Genomic DNA, 17,371 nt, shown 5'->3' with positions numbered 1-17,371 from the left:
CAATCACCTCAAAATCATGCCACTTCATATTAGTCATTTCTGCCCTGTAAAAAAGAAGCCTTTGGCTGTCCACCCTTATCGCCTTGAACACCTCTATCAAGACACCTCTCATCCTCCTTTGCTCCAAAGAGAAAAGCCCTAGCTCACTCAACCTATCCTCTAAGATACAGTATGCCCTCTAATCCATGGAGCAAACCTGGTAAATCTCCTCTGCACCCTTTCTAAAGCTTCCACGTCCTTCCTATAATGAAGCGACAGGAGCTGAACACAATGCTCCCAAATGTGGTCTAACCCAAGCTTCATAGAGCAACAATATTACATTGCAGCTCAGATCTCCCAACTAATGGTGGTCAACACGCCACACACATACTTAACCCCCTATCAACACATGGCAACTTTGAAGGATCAGTGGACATGGATCTCTCAGCTCCTCCATACGGTTAAGAATCCTGCCATTAACACTGTATTCAGCTTCAAGTTCGACCTTCCAAAGTGTATCACTTCACACTTTTCCAAATTGAAATCCATCTGCCACCTATCAGCCCAGCTCTGTATTCATATCAATGATCCTTTGTAACTTGCGACAACCTTCTACACTATTCACAACACCAGCAACCTTCATGTCACCTGAAAACCTGCTAACCTTCCACCTACTCATTCAAGTCATTTATAAAAATCACAAGGTGCAGGGATCCCTGTGAAACGTCACTGGTCACCAGCCTCCAGGCAGAATGCATTCCATCTACTAACTCCCTCTGCCGTCTGTGGACCAGGCAATTCTAAATCTACTCAGCCAAGTTTCCTTGGATCCCATGCCCCCTGACTTTCAGAATGAGCCTTGTCAAACTCCTTACTAAAATCCAAATACACCACATCCACAGCTCAGACTTCATCAATTTATTTTGTCACTTCCTCAAAGAATTCATTCAGGCACATCCTGTTTCTTAACGTTAACATGTTCCATTATATCAGCCTGTTTTGTACTGTCCTCACGTTCATCAAGGTCCCTCTCATTGGTGAATGCTGAAGTAAGATTTTCATTAAGGACCTTCCCTATCTCTTCCAACTGCAAGCAGATTTATCCCCCAATGTCCTACCCTCACTCTAGTCATCTCTCTGTTGTTCAAGTGCATGCAGAATGCCTTTAAGTGCATTGATCCTACTTTCCAAGGCCTTCTCAAGTCCCTTCTCGCTCTCCTGTCCATTCTTAAGCTTCTTCCTGGCTATCTTGTAACATTCTAGAGTCCTGTCTGATCTTTTCTTCCTAAATCTTAAGTAAGCTTCTTTCTTCCTCTTAACTAGATGGTCCACATCTCTTGTCATCCATGATTCCTTCACCCTACCTTCCTTCCCTTGCCTCAATGGGAAAACCTATCCGGAACGCCATGCAAATGCTCCTTAAACAACCTCCACATTTTTAATCTGCATTTCCCTGAGTACATCTGTTTCTAGGTACAAATCTTTTAGGACTCTCATTCATAATTTGTCTCCCTGAGGAGTCACATATGCAGTTGTTGGCTCGGGGTTGTATGGCAGTATGACTGAATAGCCTTCTCTTACCCATCCTCCTGAAGGGTGGGAATGAATCTAAAGCAGTAGAGGACATCCAGGTGCATGCAGCAAGGAGTAAACAAGAGGACAAGTGTTTGACAGAGAAGGCAATGAAAGAGAAATAAATAGAAAAACTATGATAGAAGGAATTTTGGAATATGAAGACATTCATTTGTTTGTTACGTGCCATGTCGTATGATATGGGCGATCATGGTCTTTCCAGGACCACGAATGTTCTTGGCAAATTTTTTCTACAGAAGTGATTTGTGATTGCCTTCTTCTGGGCAGTGTCTTTGCAAGCCATTATTAATACTCTTCACAGATTGTCTACTTGACGTCAGTGGCCTCATAACTAGGACTTGTGATGTGCACCAGCTGCTCATACGACCATCCGCCACTGTCTCCCGTCACTTCACGTGACCCTGATCAGGGGTTCTAAGCAGGTGCTACAGCTTGCCCAAGGCTGGCCTGCAGACTGCCAGCGAGAAGGAGCGCCCTACACCTCCTTTGGTAGAGACATATCTCCACCTGGCCACCCAGTGAAGACATAGAAAAGGATAAAAGCACTAAAAATCTCTCTATGACTCCGTAACCCAGGGTGGGAAATAAAATGTATCAATTTCTTAAGTTAAAGTTGATAATTGGGCTGTGACGTCTCGGTTTCATTTCTCCATTATACCAGAGCTATGCATTTCTTTTAATCAATTGTTTCCATTTGTCTTCTAGTTTCCTGCCCTGGTTTGAAGTTTTCTACAAACTCTTAAACAATATAGCTGACTTCTTGGCAAAAGGACAGGTACAGTAAATATTACAATATTATCCTCACTGTATAACATGAGTAAACCTTACCTTGTAATATACATCTGCTGTAGATATGGATAGATTTTAGATTTCAGAGAATTAGTTTGATCTTACGGATCTTCAAACTTTCCAACAGACAAAATTTACTGCCTCTACACTGCCCCTTCAAACACTGCAGGGCAGGAATGAAGTGGCTTATATGCAGAATAAACTCCCTCTACAATACGTGTCATGTATGTTATCCTGACAGGAACAGCACAAGTTAGAGAATAAGCTTTCTCTTTAACACAATAACTCTGCAGATGCTGGAAATACAGAGCAACACACACAAAATGCTAGAGGAACTCAGCAGGTCAGGCAGCATCTATAATTCATCTCCATAGATGTTGCCTGACCTGCTGAGTTCCTCCAGCATTTTGTGTCTGTGTGTATGTGTGAACTTTCTCTTTCCTGTCCCATAATACACAGCAAGTCCTGATACAGCACAAATGACACAAGGAGTTGAAGCCTCCTCTACACTGTCCCAGCACAAACTTTCTGGGTGGGGACAGCACTGGTTGATTTGACTGAAAGCACCTGGCCCTAACCAGTGTGAAGTAGCTACATGGCAAAGTGTGGAAACTATGGAGCAGAGAGGAGATGTTTTGTTCTCCATCTACATTAGACTGTCATCATCAACATCATTATGTGCCGTGTTGGTCATAGGATGTGGGTGATCATGGTCTCAAATTTTACTACAGAAATGGTTTGCCTTTGCCTTTGTCTGGGCAGTTTCTTTACAAGACGGGTGACCCCAGCCATTATCAATACTCTTCAGAGATTGTCTGCCTGGTGTCAGTGGTCACATAAGCAGGACTTGTGATGTGCACCAGCTGCTTATACGACCATCCACCACCTGCTTCCATGGTTTCGCATGATTCTGATCTGGACGGTGGGGGGGGGGGCTAAACAGGTGCTATACCTTGCCCTAGTGGAGGGAAGGAAGGAGCACCTTACACCTCCTTTGGTAGAGACGTATCTCCACCCCACCACCCGAACTTTAGATTGTAAGAGGTGGGAAAGAGCTTTTGCAAGCCTAATTAAGTACACCTTGTGCATCCTGTAAGGTTGGTTACTGTGTTAAGGAAGGTCAATGGGAATGAAAGAGAGAATATAATATCCTGGGAGTGGGTTGCTGAAATCTAAAGGGAAGCCATTTTTTTTTTATATCTTGTGCACATGTAAACTCCCTTCCCATCCTATTTTTCTGGCCCATCTCAGCTAGGGCTGCCTAGATAATGAAGGTTCTTATCCCTCCAGAAGGAAGCCCATTAGCTGTGAACTGTTCACTGACATAAATCAAGAGATAACCTTGATATCGCAGCTGTTGTCATACATCTTGCCCTCAGTTTCCACTTCCTTTGCTCAGTTTCCACTTCCTTTGCACTCTTTCTCTCTCAAGCATTCATTCATTCATTACCTTTAATGAAGAATGAGTGTGGCTCTTAGATCCTTGTAGTCACCCCTATATATACGTCATTGTGACACCTCTTCTTGTGGACCCCCCCCAACTGCACCTGTATACTTTAATGACTCCAAGAATGGAGCCATGGGTTCTTCACAACTTAATATGAAGTGCTGATATTTGCCACTAGCGGTGTCTGTCTGAAGAGCAAGGGGACTTGGAGTGAGGCACTGCGATAACTTGGAGTCCATCACTGAGGTGGTGGACATCCTGGTGTCCCATTCTGAGTCTCCTGTCATTGATGGAAAGGGCTATTGAAGGTCAGCCCAAGAGTGTTGAGGGACTTCATCAGCATTGGCCAAACTGACCCATGTCCTCCAATAGTTTTCAGGGGGAAGTCCCAAATGATGGACGAACTGGCTGTGGAGTTCCTCAGAGAGGCTTGGGACCCTGGTTGAAAACCATGCACCATTTCTGAGGGAGAACCTGGCAGTTGATTGATGCTCTGCTCACAACACAGGACTGACATTTTTTTTCTTGCTGAAGATGGGTGATAAAAACACTGGCCCCTTGATCTCCCATCTCTGCATGGATTACAGGATGGTCCTTACCCATGCTATGTGTACTTATCTAGCATGATGCTGACCCACATCCTCCTATATGATTCTGGGCTGGTTCATCCAGGATAATATCCATTTAGTCCATCATTCCTACAGGACTGCCTGATTGTTGCCTTACTTTTCCTTGACCAGGTGAAGGTGATATGGATTATGAATACCCTTTTGGAATACAATTCAGATTCAGGCAGCCTTGCGACCAGAGTTCATTGTCTGCATAGTGCCACAGTGTGTCTGTTTAGAGTTAAGCAGTCTTTGGTGGTGCTCCTTCAGATTGGAAGAGGAATGCCTCAGGGATGCCCCACATTTGGTCAGTTCTATCTTTTTATAGACATTCCTTCATCAGCTTCAGAGATGACTATAAATGGCCTGGCCTTGGATGTCATTCTCTCAGCTTGTGCTAATGGCTTGTGCACGGTGGTCACATATGTTGGAGGATGCATAAATGATCAATAGCTCTTCTGCCATGGTTGGAAGGGTTATTTCAAAGAAACATTTTAGACTTCCGCTAGGGCTCCCTATTGAGTGAGGGAGAACTCTCTCATGGAGTACCAGGTCAGCTGTTACTGTCTGTTTTGATGCAACATCCTCTCACAACATACGAAGACTACTGCGAACTATCAGGTCAGTGGAAAAGGTCTTTGGCTGCAGTCTACCCTCTCTGCAGGACTTGTATGTGTCCAGGACAAAGCAGTAGGCAGGAAAAATCATTGCAGATACTACCCACCCAGCAAACTGCCTTTTTTTCCTTCTGGAAAGTGCTGTAGGGCTATTAAAACAAAAACTTAATGCCATCTTAAAAGTTCCTTCCCCCAGACAGTTAATCTAGAAACATAAAAAACCTCCAGCACAGTACAGGCCCCTCAACCCACAAAGCTGTGCCGAACATGTCCTTACCTTAGAAATTACCTAGGGTTACCCATAGCCCTCTATTTTTCTAAGCTCCATGTACCTATCCAGGAGTCTCTTAAAAGACCCGATCATATCCGCCTTCACCACCGTTGCCGGCAGCCCATTCCACGCACTCACCACTCTCTGCATAAAAAACTTACCCCCGACATCTCCTCTGTACCTACTTCCAAGCACCTTAAAACTGTGCCCTCTCGTGCCAGCCATTTCAGCCCTGAGAAAAGGCCTCTGACTATCCACACAATCAGTGCCTCTCATCATCTTATACGCCTCTAATCTGTTCAACCATTCTAGTTAACCCCACCCTTCCCCAACTTATTACCCCCATCATTGCACTGTACTGTAAACATTTTAAACCACTTTTTATAATGCTGTTTACATTGTAAATACATGCTGGTATTTATAGATACAGTATATACAATTTTATCCCATATCTGTACCGGAAGCTCTAACTTTACTTTGTATAATTCTTTATTCTTTATAGTTATTAAATGTTGTTTTTTTCTTGTATGTCATACCCTGACCAACACACCACGGTAAGTTCCTAATAGTGTAAATGTAAGCGGTGAATAAAATTGATCTTTGATCTGTGACACATCCGCTATTTGAGTCACGCCAAGACATAACCAGGAAACTAACAAACTGGAGTTGTAAGTCACCATTTGGATAGGATTTTGGACAGAACTGCTTCAACAGAGACTATTTGGTGTTTAACCAACCTGTAACTACGAATTTGTGGTGCTGGTCGTCATTTTGGTCCTGTCCACCAGGTTGATAAAGATTCTGAGACCTAGGGAAATCACAAATGAGGGTGACCAGTTGCTGGGGTGCCAGTATACCTGGGCTACCGCACTCTGCCTTCACAGCCTTCTTCCTTCTAATATGTTGCTGACATGCTTTTCCTACTGGGACCCGGCCGTCAAGAAAAAACTAGCAAATATTAGACGTGCTTCTCTCAGTGAACTTCAGGAGACTCTTATTGGGTTCTAGAACATAGTCACCTTAACTGGAACACTGTCCCCGGAGGGGAGTTCCATTTGGTCCATTTTCACCAGAAAGTGAAGGAGGAAGTTGAACAACACCAACTAGGAGTCACATCTTTAGTATTGACATGGCTCAAGAACATCAAGTGATTCTGTTCTGACAGACCCTAGCCCCAGAATGTTTCTTGGGACCCACTGGCACATTCCTTGGGAATTGCCTTCATGCTGTTCCATATTCTGAGGAAGAGTTTCCTTTAGATGCTGCTCCTCCACGCTCCCAACAACTTTTGCCTTTTGTCACAGTGCATTTGGCCACCTAGTGGTGAAGGGGAATTATTGCAGTGTTAAGGTTGGAACAGAAATAGTTTCATCCAATAGTGGAGTAAATGACAGGCCAAGTGGCCGACTCCACCTTCTAACTTGCAGGTTGTTGTGTAAAAGATGTCTCTTTGTGACAGCCTGCTTTACAATGGTGACAGGGTAAATGAAATTACATAAAACAATAGACACTGGAGAGGGTTCAAAAGAGGTTCACAAAAATGATTCCAGGATTGAACGGCTTGTCATATGAAGAGTGTTTAAAGGCTTTGGGTCTGTATTCATTATAATTCAAAAGAATGAGAGGTAACCTCATTGAAACCTATCGAATGTTAAAAGGCCTTGGTAGAGTTGGTGCAGAGAAGACGTTTCCTTTGGTGGGAGAGTCCAGAGCCAGAGGACACAGCTTCAGGATAGATGGATGTCCTTATAGAATGGAGATGAGGAGGAATTTCTTTAGCAGCAGAGTGGAATTCAACGCCACAGTTGGCTGTGGAAAGTCATCGGGCAAAAGTTGATAGATTCTTAATTAGTCAGGGCATAAAAGGGTATGGGGAGGAGGTAGGAGAATGTGTCTGAGAGGGAAAATAGATCAGACTCAATGGGCCAAATGGTCTAATTCTGTCCCTTTATCTTGTGGTCTTATAGATTACAAGGTAGGTTTAAGGGCTTCCAGACTTCAGTTTACATGGCCTGAATGAGTTGGCATTTCAAATAACTATAGAATGTAAGAAGTGACAGCCCCTATGTGAATATTTGAATACCTACTGTTCAGATTCTGGCCATATGTACCAGACATTAGGCTACCTAGTATGACAGAGGGACCTTCCTGTCAGTTTGCTGTCTATTCACAGCTCCAGACAGTTGGGGACAAGGACCGTCAGTCCCCGTTGTTTGCCCACCCATCCTTCAAGGTTATGCCTATATGATCCCGGGGTTGGGATTGTGTAAGTGTCTGACTGGTGTGTACAGTACGGGTTAACTACAGGGTACAGCTCACTCTACTTTGTCCCAGTAAACGTGTTTGTAGATTTTTAACTCTAGGAATGTTTCCACATGATTATTTCCATTTTTTAATTCTCTGGCCTCTGATAATGTTTTAGCTCCACAGCCCTGCTCAGCTTGAAGTATCATGTGTGCATTTTTGTTCCTGCAGTACAGTGAAATGAAAGAGCTCCTAAGCCTTCTGCATGCTCAGCCACCACCCCAGTCAGACTCTCCACTCAATCTCGAATTTGTAAGTAAATAGAATAAAGCCGTATTTATTCCACTTCTTTCACTGCCTGGGGTATCCAAATTTTATCCAGTAACCAACCCATAGTCTGTTTCTGCTCCCAGTCTGAACCCAGGAAGCAGACAGACTACAAAAGGCACATTGAACAGCTGAGATCAACTGGCCCACTTTAGATGGTTCCAGTAATTCCAGGATGGTAAGAATGGCTAAAGTAAGCCAACAGTCTTCACCGGAAATCCTGCTATCCCTGTTTTACTGCAATCACATACACAAGATTTCCTTAGAAGAAAATCTTGCACTTCTATAATCCCTTTCAAGAGCTCAGGGAATAAAGTGCCTTAGGAATGTAGCCACTGTTCTAAGAAACCTGGCATCAATCTGTGCACAGGGAGCAGTATTAGAGTAATAAGCAAATAAATTGCTGGTGACGTTGATTAAGACACACACACGAACCTAGCTACTTTGGCGGGTACGTTGGCATGCAGAAATGATTGCATTAGTCTGGCCATTGCAGCTGTGGAATTTAACTTTGAACATTTTTTCTTAAATATGGAATTAATGTTCATATCAATGCCGGTAACAAAGGCTGTTGTGTAAATCTCTCTGGTCCTTCAATATCTTTCTTTTGAGGGAGGGAATCTGCCACCCTTACAGTATGTAGATGAGAGTAAACTGCCTCCTTAGTTCAGGGGTAAGTAAGGGTGGAAAAACAAATTGTCACTGGTGATCACTTAAACAGAAAGATTTGGAGCCACCGAGTCGTTTTCAACTGAGGGAGCACAGGATAGCTTGCTTTAGTAGTGCAGAACACCTGCAACTAACAAGGTTATGTGTGCTAAACATAAAGAGATTTTGTAGATGCTGGAAATCCAAAGCAACACAGACAAGATGTTGGAGAAATTCAGCAGGTCAGGCAGGGTCTATGAGGAGGAATAAACAGTCGACGTTTCAGGTCAAAATTACGCCATCAGGACTGGAAATGAATCTTTTTTATTCTGGCTTCTTCCCCCTTCCTTTCCAGTACTGATGAATGGGTCAACTTGCAAAGTCAACTGCTTATTCCCTCTATAGATGCTGCCTGGCTCCCTGAATTCCTCCAGCACTTACTGTGTGTGTTGCTAAGGATTGTGTGCTCAAAGCCTTTTGTTTAGGCCTTGGATCCACAGCTGACTGATTCAGCCAAAAGTACTCACTGCTGAATCATTCCTGAGAACAAGAAAATTGAGGCATTTCATAGTGCAAAAAATGCTAAAATATAAGGTTGTAATGTGATATTTCAGAATGAACAATAATCACACAATACTGTCTCACAAGGCCCAACAGCTGGGAGTTACGACGGAACGATTTCTGAAAGACATGAAGAGGGATGCTGGTAGTGGTATGGCACCGGTGAGTCGGGCAAAATCCCGATGACCAACACCACTGTACTGGCAATGACAAGATTAACCCAATAACTAAACAGCATCTAACCCCACACCTGCATGTTGATCAAATTAACTAGCAACATATGCCACATGTGGTATAGAAAACTTGCCTGCTGTGAACTAACCTGTACTCTAACTGCAGTGTGAGTAGGCTGTTACATTTCCTTTTCTGAGCAAGGGTTAATCCCTAGTAAATGCTGCTTATAGGTCATTTACTCTACAATTGGGCTTTTATAGTCCCATGGGTAGAATCTTACTGACTGTAGTAGTCTCCTTAGGGGGTGAAGGCCCTTCTTCAACAGACAGATGAGATGCTTGGTCCAAGGGGTCCATTTCACACAGAGTACAGTAGCTCATATTGGGGACTAAAGGTTGGATCAATATGAACAAGAGATTCTGCAGATGCTGGAATGGAGCAGCACACACAAAATGACAGAGGAACCCAGCAGGTCAGGCAGCATCAATAAACACTCAACATTTCAGGCCAAGACCCTTCATCAGGACTGGAAAAGAGGGGGGCAGGGAGACACTAGAATAAAAAGGTTGGGAGGGGTTGGGTGGTGGGGGAGGGGGACGACAAGCTGGAAGGTGATAGGTGAAGCCGGGTACAGGGAAAGGAAAGGCTGGAGACGAGAGTGGACCGTGGGAGAAAGGGGAGAAGGAGGGAGAGATGATAGGCAGGTGAGGAGGAGAGATAGGCCAGAATGGGGAATAGAAGAAGAGGGAAGGGGGTGGGGGAAATAAGAAAAAAAAGGACTGGAAGGAGGAAAACAACAGGAATTCTGCAGATGCTGGAAATTCAAGCAACACACATCAAAGTTGCTGGTGAACGCAGCAGGCCAGGCAGCATCTCTAGGAAGAGGTACAGTCGACGTTTCAGGCCGAGACCCTTTGTCAGGGAGGAGGAATTGATGTTCATGGATTGAAATCCATATCAACACTGTACCCACCCCCACCCCTCCCTCCATCCTGATCACATTAGAAGGGGAAATTGAGCTATGTTTGTCAGAAGTGGAGCTCACAAAAAGAAAATTAAACAAACCATGATAGGTGCAGATGACCGTTTGTCCAGGACAATAGGCCCACTCTGCAGTGAAGTCATCAACTGTATGTTAAATTGTTCAACACCCCTCCTCCACTCCCAAGGAAAGCAAGAGGTGGAGGAGGAGGCACACAGGTAACATAGACGAAAGGAACAAAAGAAGATAAGAGAGCGGAAATGAGAGGGTGGGTTAAGAACAGAAGACAATGAAAGAGATCTCATGCTTCAATACTTTTATTACAATGACAGCTTTACCATTTCAGTCTTGCTTTTGTCATTTTCCATTAACCGCTTGACGTCAATCTTGTCATTGTTGGAGGATATGCCTTCCAATGTTGATCAATTCTCAATCTAATCACTGACATAAATAATGACTCTGCAGACAGTAATCTTTACAATGATGTGACCTTCGTCTCCTCTTTGTTCTCCCCCAGCTTTCTTATTTCATTGCCCCTGACAGCAACAGCTTGCCTACAATCCCGGAGAGTGTAAGTATCACAGGATGTGATGGGGTGCTGACGGGAGGTGGGGGGGCTGCAGTGATGGTTCCAGACGGGTGGGCGATGGGTTATTCCCTGTGGGCAGTCTGGCCAATGGCAAAATTTAGTTTAGCAAGGAAGTGTCAGGAGCCCACCCATTTTCTGATTTTAGTCTTTCTTTCTTTCCACCCCAATAATGATACTGGAGTGCTGATTTCACCTACCACGTAGATTCCTGTCTTACACTTTGTAAGTGTAAAAGATATTTGACCACAATGGAATTATCTTCATGTGCACGCTCACTCACTTTTCAGACTCAAACATGAACTCAGATGTATACTTGCACCTACAGTGTTGTATGTCTCACTATCATCACACACCTTACCATGCTCTCACTCTATCACACTCACGCTTGTACAGTTATCAGCCAGAGTTTCGACCACTTGAAATAATAAACCAGTCGATCCGTGTTAGTTTCTGATTAATGTGACATTAACCCAAAACTAACCCATTCCAGCCCCTACTCCCCTGCTAGAATGCACATTTGAAGGACATTTAAAAATCAGACTGGTAACGAACTCAGCCAGGGAAAAGTGTTTAAAAGAAGAGGAGAGAATGGGGACAAACAGAATGCAATCAAACATACACAGTACACACAAGTCATTGGGTGCATTTAAGACAGAGATAGATAGGTTCTTGATTAGCCAGGGTATCAAAGGTAATGGGGAGAAGGCAGGGGAGTGGGGATGACTGTAAGAATTGGATCAGCCCATGATTGAATGGTGGAGCAGACTCGATGGGCCAAATGGCCTACTTCTGCTCCTATGTGTTATGGTCTTACGGTCTTAAAATGCTGGAGGAACTTAGCACGTCATACAGCATCTGTGGAAATGAATAAATAGTTGACATTTTGGGCCGGGAAGGAAGAGGGAAGGCACTAAAATAAAAATGTGGGTGGGGGAGGAGGGGAGGACTAGCTAGAGGGTGATAGGTGAAGCCAGTGGATGGGAAAGGTAAAGTGCTAAAGAAGAAGGAATCTGATAGGAGAGGACAGTAGACTGCAAGAGAATTGGAAGAAGGAGGGGATCCAGGCAGAAGTAATAGGCAGCTGAAAAGAGGTAAGAAGCCACAGTGGGGAATAGAGGAAGAGCGAAGGGGAAGGGATTTTTTTTGCTGGAAGGAGAAATCGATATTCATGTCCTCAGGTTGGAGACTGCCTAGATAGAATATAAGGCGCTGCTGCTCCACCCTGAGGGTGGGGATGGGGATTAAGATGTTTGGCAACTGGGAAATTCCATGCTTGGCAGATGGAGAGGAGGTGCTTAACAAAGTGACCCCCAAATTTAAGTTGGGTCTCACCAATGTAAAGGAGGCCAGTCGGGAGCACCAGATACAATAGATGACCCCAGCAAATTCGCAGGTGAAGTGTTGCCTCACCTGGAAGGACTGTTTGGGGCCCTGAATGGAGGTAAGGGAGGAGATAAATAGGCAGTTGTAGCATTTCTTGCACTTACAGGGATACATACATAATCTTTATACCACGGAGCAGACCTCTGAGAATACGCTAGAGGGGGTTGGTGAGATTTTTGGTACTGCAGGATTTCCTGCAACTGGTTATGTTTAGCAGAACTATGAACATGCCCTAATATGAATAAATATATTATGACAAATAGTGCAGAACAAACTTTGTTTTAATCTGAGAGTATTTGCAAATATGGGGTTGCAATAAATGCCCAAATCAGAACATGAATATTGACTCTGTAGCCCAATCATCCAGTTGTCCTGCAGCCCTACGATCCCTCCATGAGCAGTTTTGGGCTCCTTATCTAAGGAAGGATGTGCTGACACTGGAGAGGGTTCAAAGGAGGTTCACAAAAATGATTCCGGGATTGAAAGGCTTGTCATATGAAGAGCGTTTGATAGCTCTGGGCCTGTTTATGCTGTATATCGATGATTTAGACGATGGAATAGATGGCTTTGTTGCAGGATTTGCAGATGATACAAAGACTAGTGGAGGTGCGGTTAGTTGAGGTAACAGGTAGGCTGCAGAAGGACTTAGACAGGTTAGGAGAATGGGCAAGAAAGTGGCAAATGAAATGCAATATTGGAAAATGCATGGCTCAAAACTGCTCACAATACTTCAGGTTCTCCAGTAAATATCAGCATGTACAATATGTGTTTCTGCTTGTTGCCCTTTTTTTAGCTAACTCTGCTTTGCATTTCAGAGGAACCTGACAGAATATGTGGTTGCTGTTGACGTAAACAACATGTTGCACCTCTTCGCCAGTATGCTGCATGAGAGACGCATTATCATCACTTGCAGCAAGCTGAGCACGGTATGTGCCTGGCACGACTGGGTGGGAGCAATCCTTCTAACCTTCTCTTGTTTGTCGGTGGTTCTGCTCTAGTCTATCTGTTCAGATAACAGTCTGTTCGGGATCCAATTTCACCTTCAAATTATTCACGAATCTGAACTTGTTGAAGCTGTGAAGTCATTTCATTTTCACTCCCGGCCGTTTCTGGCATTTCCCAGCCTGATTGCTTGAAACAGCAGCAAGCAAAACAGTTCCAAATTGTCTTACTGCTTATTTCTCGCCAAAAATCACTGCTTTTTGAACACAAACACACACAACTAATGCTACTTAAAAACTGATGGTTCTACGTACAGCGAAGGGTCTAACGGCTGCATAAGTGCACGCAACTGACGCTAATTAGAAACTGTCCGGTAACAGTTTCCTGCCCAATTAAGTGGCATAGTGTCCCAAATAAATGAAGGGAATACTATTGGACATTTTCTCGATTTATTTTTTGTTCTTTAAGAGTTGTCCCAAGAAAGCAGTTGCCCCAATTAACCAGAATCCACTGTAATTAGCCTATGGGTGATGCGAGGCAGCTGTAAGGAAAAAACTTGGCGAAAGGCACAAGGGAGAAGGTTGGGGAGAGGGAACCTTTCTCTATCCCTTTGCCTTCAGGAAGCTCTTGCTGCATATTTACCACTTGCTGCAATGTCTTGACCCCACTAGTATAACAGCTGGTTGAGTGGTGTTATAGTACCACCCCAGCTCCCACCCACCCCACCCATTCCCCAGGTCCTAGTTTCTGGAGCTTCTCCGTGTCATGCTCCCATTCTGCCGCCTTCTACTGCCCCTGTTATTCAGGGGGAATTACCCTGGATTTTTCCAGTTGTGGTTGCACTCTAGCTGACTTGTTGAACTTTTTCCTCCCTCATCCACAGTTAACCGCCTGTGTGCACGGTTCATCTGCAATGCTCTATCCCATGTACTGGCAACATATATACATCCCGGTGCTCCCACCACACCTCCTTGACTACTGTTGGTAAGATTTCCTTTTCCTCCCTCATTGTTGGTTATAATGTTAGAAGTTGTGGACAGCAGGGTTCCATCCAGTGTCATCTGTTCCTAGGTGCAGCACCTCAGAATGGGTGCACACCCACAAACTTCATCCAAGTTGGCACACTATTTTTCAGTTCTGTAAACCATCTAGAAATTTGTTGATGATACAACCATTGTTGGCAGAATCTTAGATGGTGATGAGCGGATGTACAGGAGTGAGATATACGGATATATGAGTGATGTCATAGCAACAACCATGCATTCAACATCAGTAAGACCAAAGAGTTGATTGTGGACTTCAGATAGGGTAAGACAAGGGAACTCAATTTTCATAGAGAGATCAGGAGTGGAAAGAGTGAGCAATTTCAAATTCCTGAGTGTCAATACCTCTGAGGATCTAACCTGGTCACAACATATTGATGCAGCTATAAAGAAGGCAAGACAGCGACTATATTTCATTAGGAGTTTGAGAAGGTTTAGTTTGTTACCTCAAACACTTGAACAATTTTACAGATGTAACGTGCAGAGCATTCTGACTGGCTGCATCACCATCTGGTATGGAATGGGGGCTGCTGCACAGGATCGAAGTAAGTTGCAGACACTTGTAAAATTAGTCTGCTCCATCATGGGTACTAACCTCCATAGAATCCAGGACACCTTCAAGGAGTAGTGTTTCAGGAAGGCAGCATCCATCATTAGGTACTCCCACCAACCAGAAGGGGCCCTCTTCTCATTGTTACCATCAGGAATGAGTCACAGGAGTCTGAAGGCACACACTCGACAATTCAAGAACAGCTTCTTTCCCTCTGCCATCCGATTTTCTAAATGGACACTAAACCCATGACCCATGGCCACTACCTTATTACTTTTTTTTAAATTTCTGTTTTTGCAGTACTTACTTATAACTTAACTATTTAATATAAAACAATATATATACGTAATGTAATTCAGGTTTTTTTCTGTATTTGTTATGTATTGCATTGTACTGCTGCTACAAAGTTAACAGCTCCTTCCCGAGACCGCATTTTGGCAAGTTGGATCATTTGGCTGTACTCCTACTACCTGAATACAGAGAGAGCCTGAAGAGCAAGGCCCCAGAGATCAAGACAACCAAGAGATGGTCGCGGGAGGCAGAGGAACGGTTACAGGATTGCCTTGACTCAGTGGATTGAGCCGTGTTCAAGAACGCATCCGAAGACCTGAATGCCTGAATGACTACACCAGGGCGGTTACAGACTTTATTAAAACAGCAGTGGGTGAGTGTATCCCCCAGAAAATCATTCAGGGATTTCCCCATTCCGAAACCCTGGATGAACAACGAAATCCGGAACCTGCTGAAAGCCAGATCAGAGGCATTAAATTCTGGAGATCAAGAATGCCACAGAAGGTGCAGGTAAAGCCATCTCTCAGGCAAAGTGGAGATTCCAGACTAGACTGTAATCAACGAGGAATGCTCAACAGCTATGGCAGGGCTTCAATGCCATCACCTCCTACAAAGTTAAAACTGGCGACGTAGCGGACAGCAAAGCTTTGCTCCCAGATGAGCTCAGTGACTTCTATTCTTCTTTTGATCACCAGAACAGGGAGGAACCATCACACACCCCATGTCTCCCGAAGATCCTTTGGTCTCAGTATCTGAAGGTGATGTGCAGGCTGCCTTCGAGAGAGTGAATCCAAGGAAAGTATCCGGTCCGGACAGAGAACCTGGCTGAGTACTGAAGACATGTGCTGACCATCTGGCTGGTGTTTTCACAGATACCTTCAGCCTCAGCAGTGGCTTCGCCCCAGCAGTGTGTGGTACCCACCTGCTTCAAGCAGGCTTCAATCGTAAACGCCCAGGAAGAGCGTGGTAACCTGTCGAAGTGACTATCGCCCAGTGGCACTTGCATCCTCAGTGATGAAGTGTTTTCAGAGGCTGGCGTTGAAGCTGATCAGCTCCTGTCTGAGTGGTGACTTGGATCAGCTCCAATTCTCCTACTGAAGCAACAGGTCCACAGTAGATGCCATCTCATTGGCTCTTCACACAACCCTGGAACATCTGGACAGCAAAGATGCATGCATCAGGATGCTCTTTATCAACTACAGAGCAACATTTAATACCATCATCCCCTCAAAATTAATCAATAAACTCCCAAGTCCTGCGCCTCAATATCCCCTTGTGCAATTGGATCCTGGATTTCCTCACTTATAGACCCCAGACAGTTCAGATTGGCAAAAACATCTCCTCCACAATCTCCATCAGCACAGGAGCACCACAGGGATGTGTACTTAGCCCCCTGCTCTACTCACATTAGACCTTTCACTGTGTGGCTAAGTACAGCTCCAACACAATATACAAGGTTGCTGATGACACCACTGTTGTGGGCCATATCGAAGGTGGTGATGAATCAGCATACAGGAGGCAGATTGAAAACTTGGCTGGGTGGCGTCATAACAAGAACCTCTCATTCAATGTCAATAAGACTAAAGAAGTGATTGTAGACTTCAGGAGAGGGAAACCAGAGGTCCGTGAGCCAGTAATCATCTGAGGATCAGAGGTGGAGAGGGTCAGTGAGTTTAAATTCCTGGGTGCCACTATCTCAGAGGACTTGTCCTGGACCCATCATATAAATACTATTGCAAAGAAAGCACGACTGCATCCCTACTTCCTCAGGAGTCTGCAGAGGTTTGGCGTGTCATCAAGAACCTTGGAAAATTTCTATAGATGTGTGGTGGAAAGTGTGCTGACTGGTTGCATTAGGCCTGGTATGGGAACACCAATACCATTCAATAGAAAATCCTACAAAAGGTGGTTTCGGTTCAGCACATCACGGGTAAAACCTTCCCAACCATTGAAGACAACTACATGAAACATTGCTGTAGAAAAGCAGCGTCCATCATCAAAGGTCTTCACGGCCCAGGCTATGCTCTTTTCTCGCTGCTGCCATCAGGTAGAAGGTACAAGAGCCTCAGGACTCACACCACCAGGTTCAAGAACTGTTTCTACCCCTCAACCGTCAGGATCTTGAACAAAAGGGGTTAGCTACACTCACTTAAGGACTCTGTTATATTGTTACAGTATTTCATGCTTGTTATTTATTACTATATATTTATATCTGCATTTTCACAGTTTGTTTAGTTTTCAGTTAATGTTCTATAGATTTGCTAAGTATGCCTGCAGAAAAAGAATCTCAGGATTGTATGTGGTGACATGTATGTACAGTCAGCCCTCCGTAT

At 44.3% G+C, this 17,371-nt stretch overlaps 1 protein-coding gene across 2 annotated transcripts in view; it reads left to right on the top strand.

The window, feature by feature from the left end:
• Window positions 1-17,371, top strand: part of dennd1c (DENN domain containing 1C) — a 103,105-nt gene that overhangs the window by 55,686 nt on the left and 30,048 nt on the right. Inside the window, exons 6-11 of one of the 2 annotated variants that reach the window (XM_072248357.1) lie at window positions 2,278-2,347; window positions 7,780-7,860; window positions 9,172-9,246; window positions 10,758-10,811; window positions 13,028-13,138; window positions 14,038-14,138. In XM_072248357.1, coding sequence (XP_072104458.1) covers window positions 2,278-2,347; window positions 7,780-7,860; window positions 9,172-9,246; window positions 10,758-10,811; window positions 13,028-13,138; window positions 14,038-14,138 — 492 coding nt within the window. The remainder of the gene's footprint in view (window positions 1-2,277; window positions 2,348-7,779; window positions 7,861-9,171; window positions 9,247-10,757; window positions 10,812-13,027; window positions 13,139-14,037; window positions 14,139-17,371) is intronic. The other variant, XM_072248358.1, reaches the window with a different exon arrangement.

The sequence above is a fragment of the Mobula birostris genome, chromosome 32 (genome assembly GCF_030028105.1).
Source record: "Mobula birostris isolate sMobBir1 chromosome 32, sMobBir1.hap1, whole genome shotgun sequence".
Classification (NCBI taxonomy): domain Eukaryota; kingdom Metazoa; phylum Chordata; class Chondrichthyes; order Myliobatiformes; family Myliobatidae; genus Mobula; species Mobula birostris.
The sequence above is the reverse complement of the archived record's forward strand: the minus strand, read 5'-3'. Positions and strand labels throughout refer to the sequence as shown.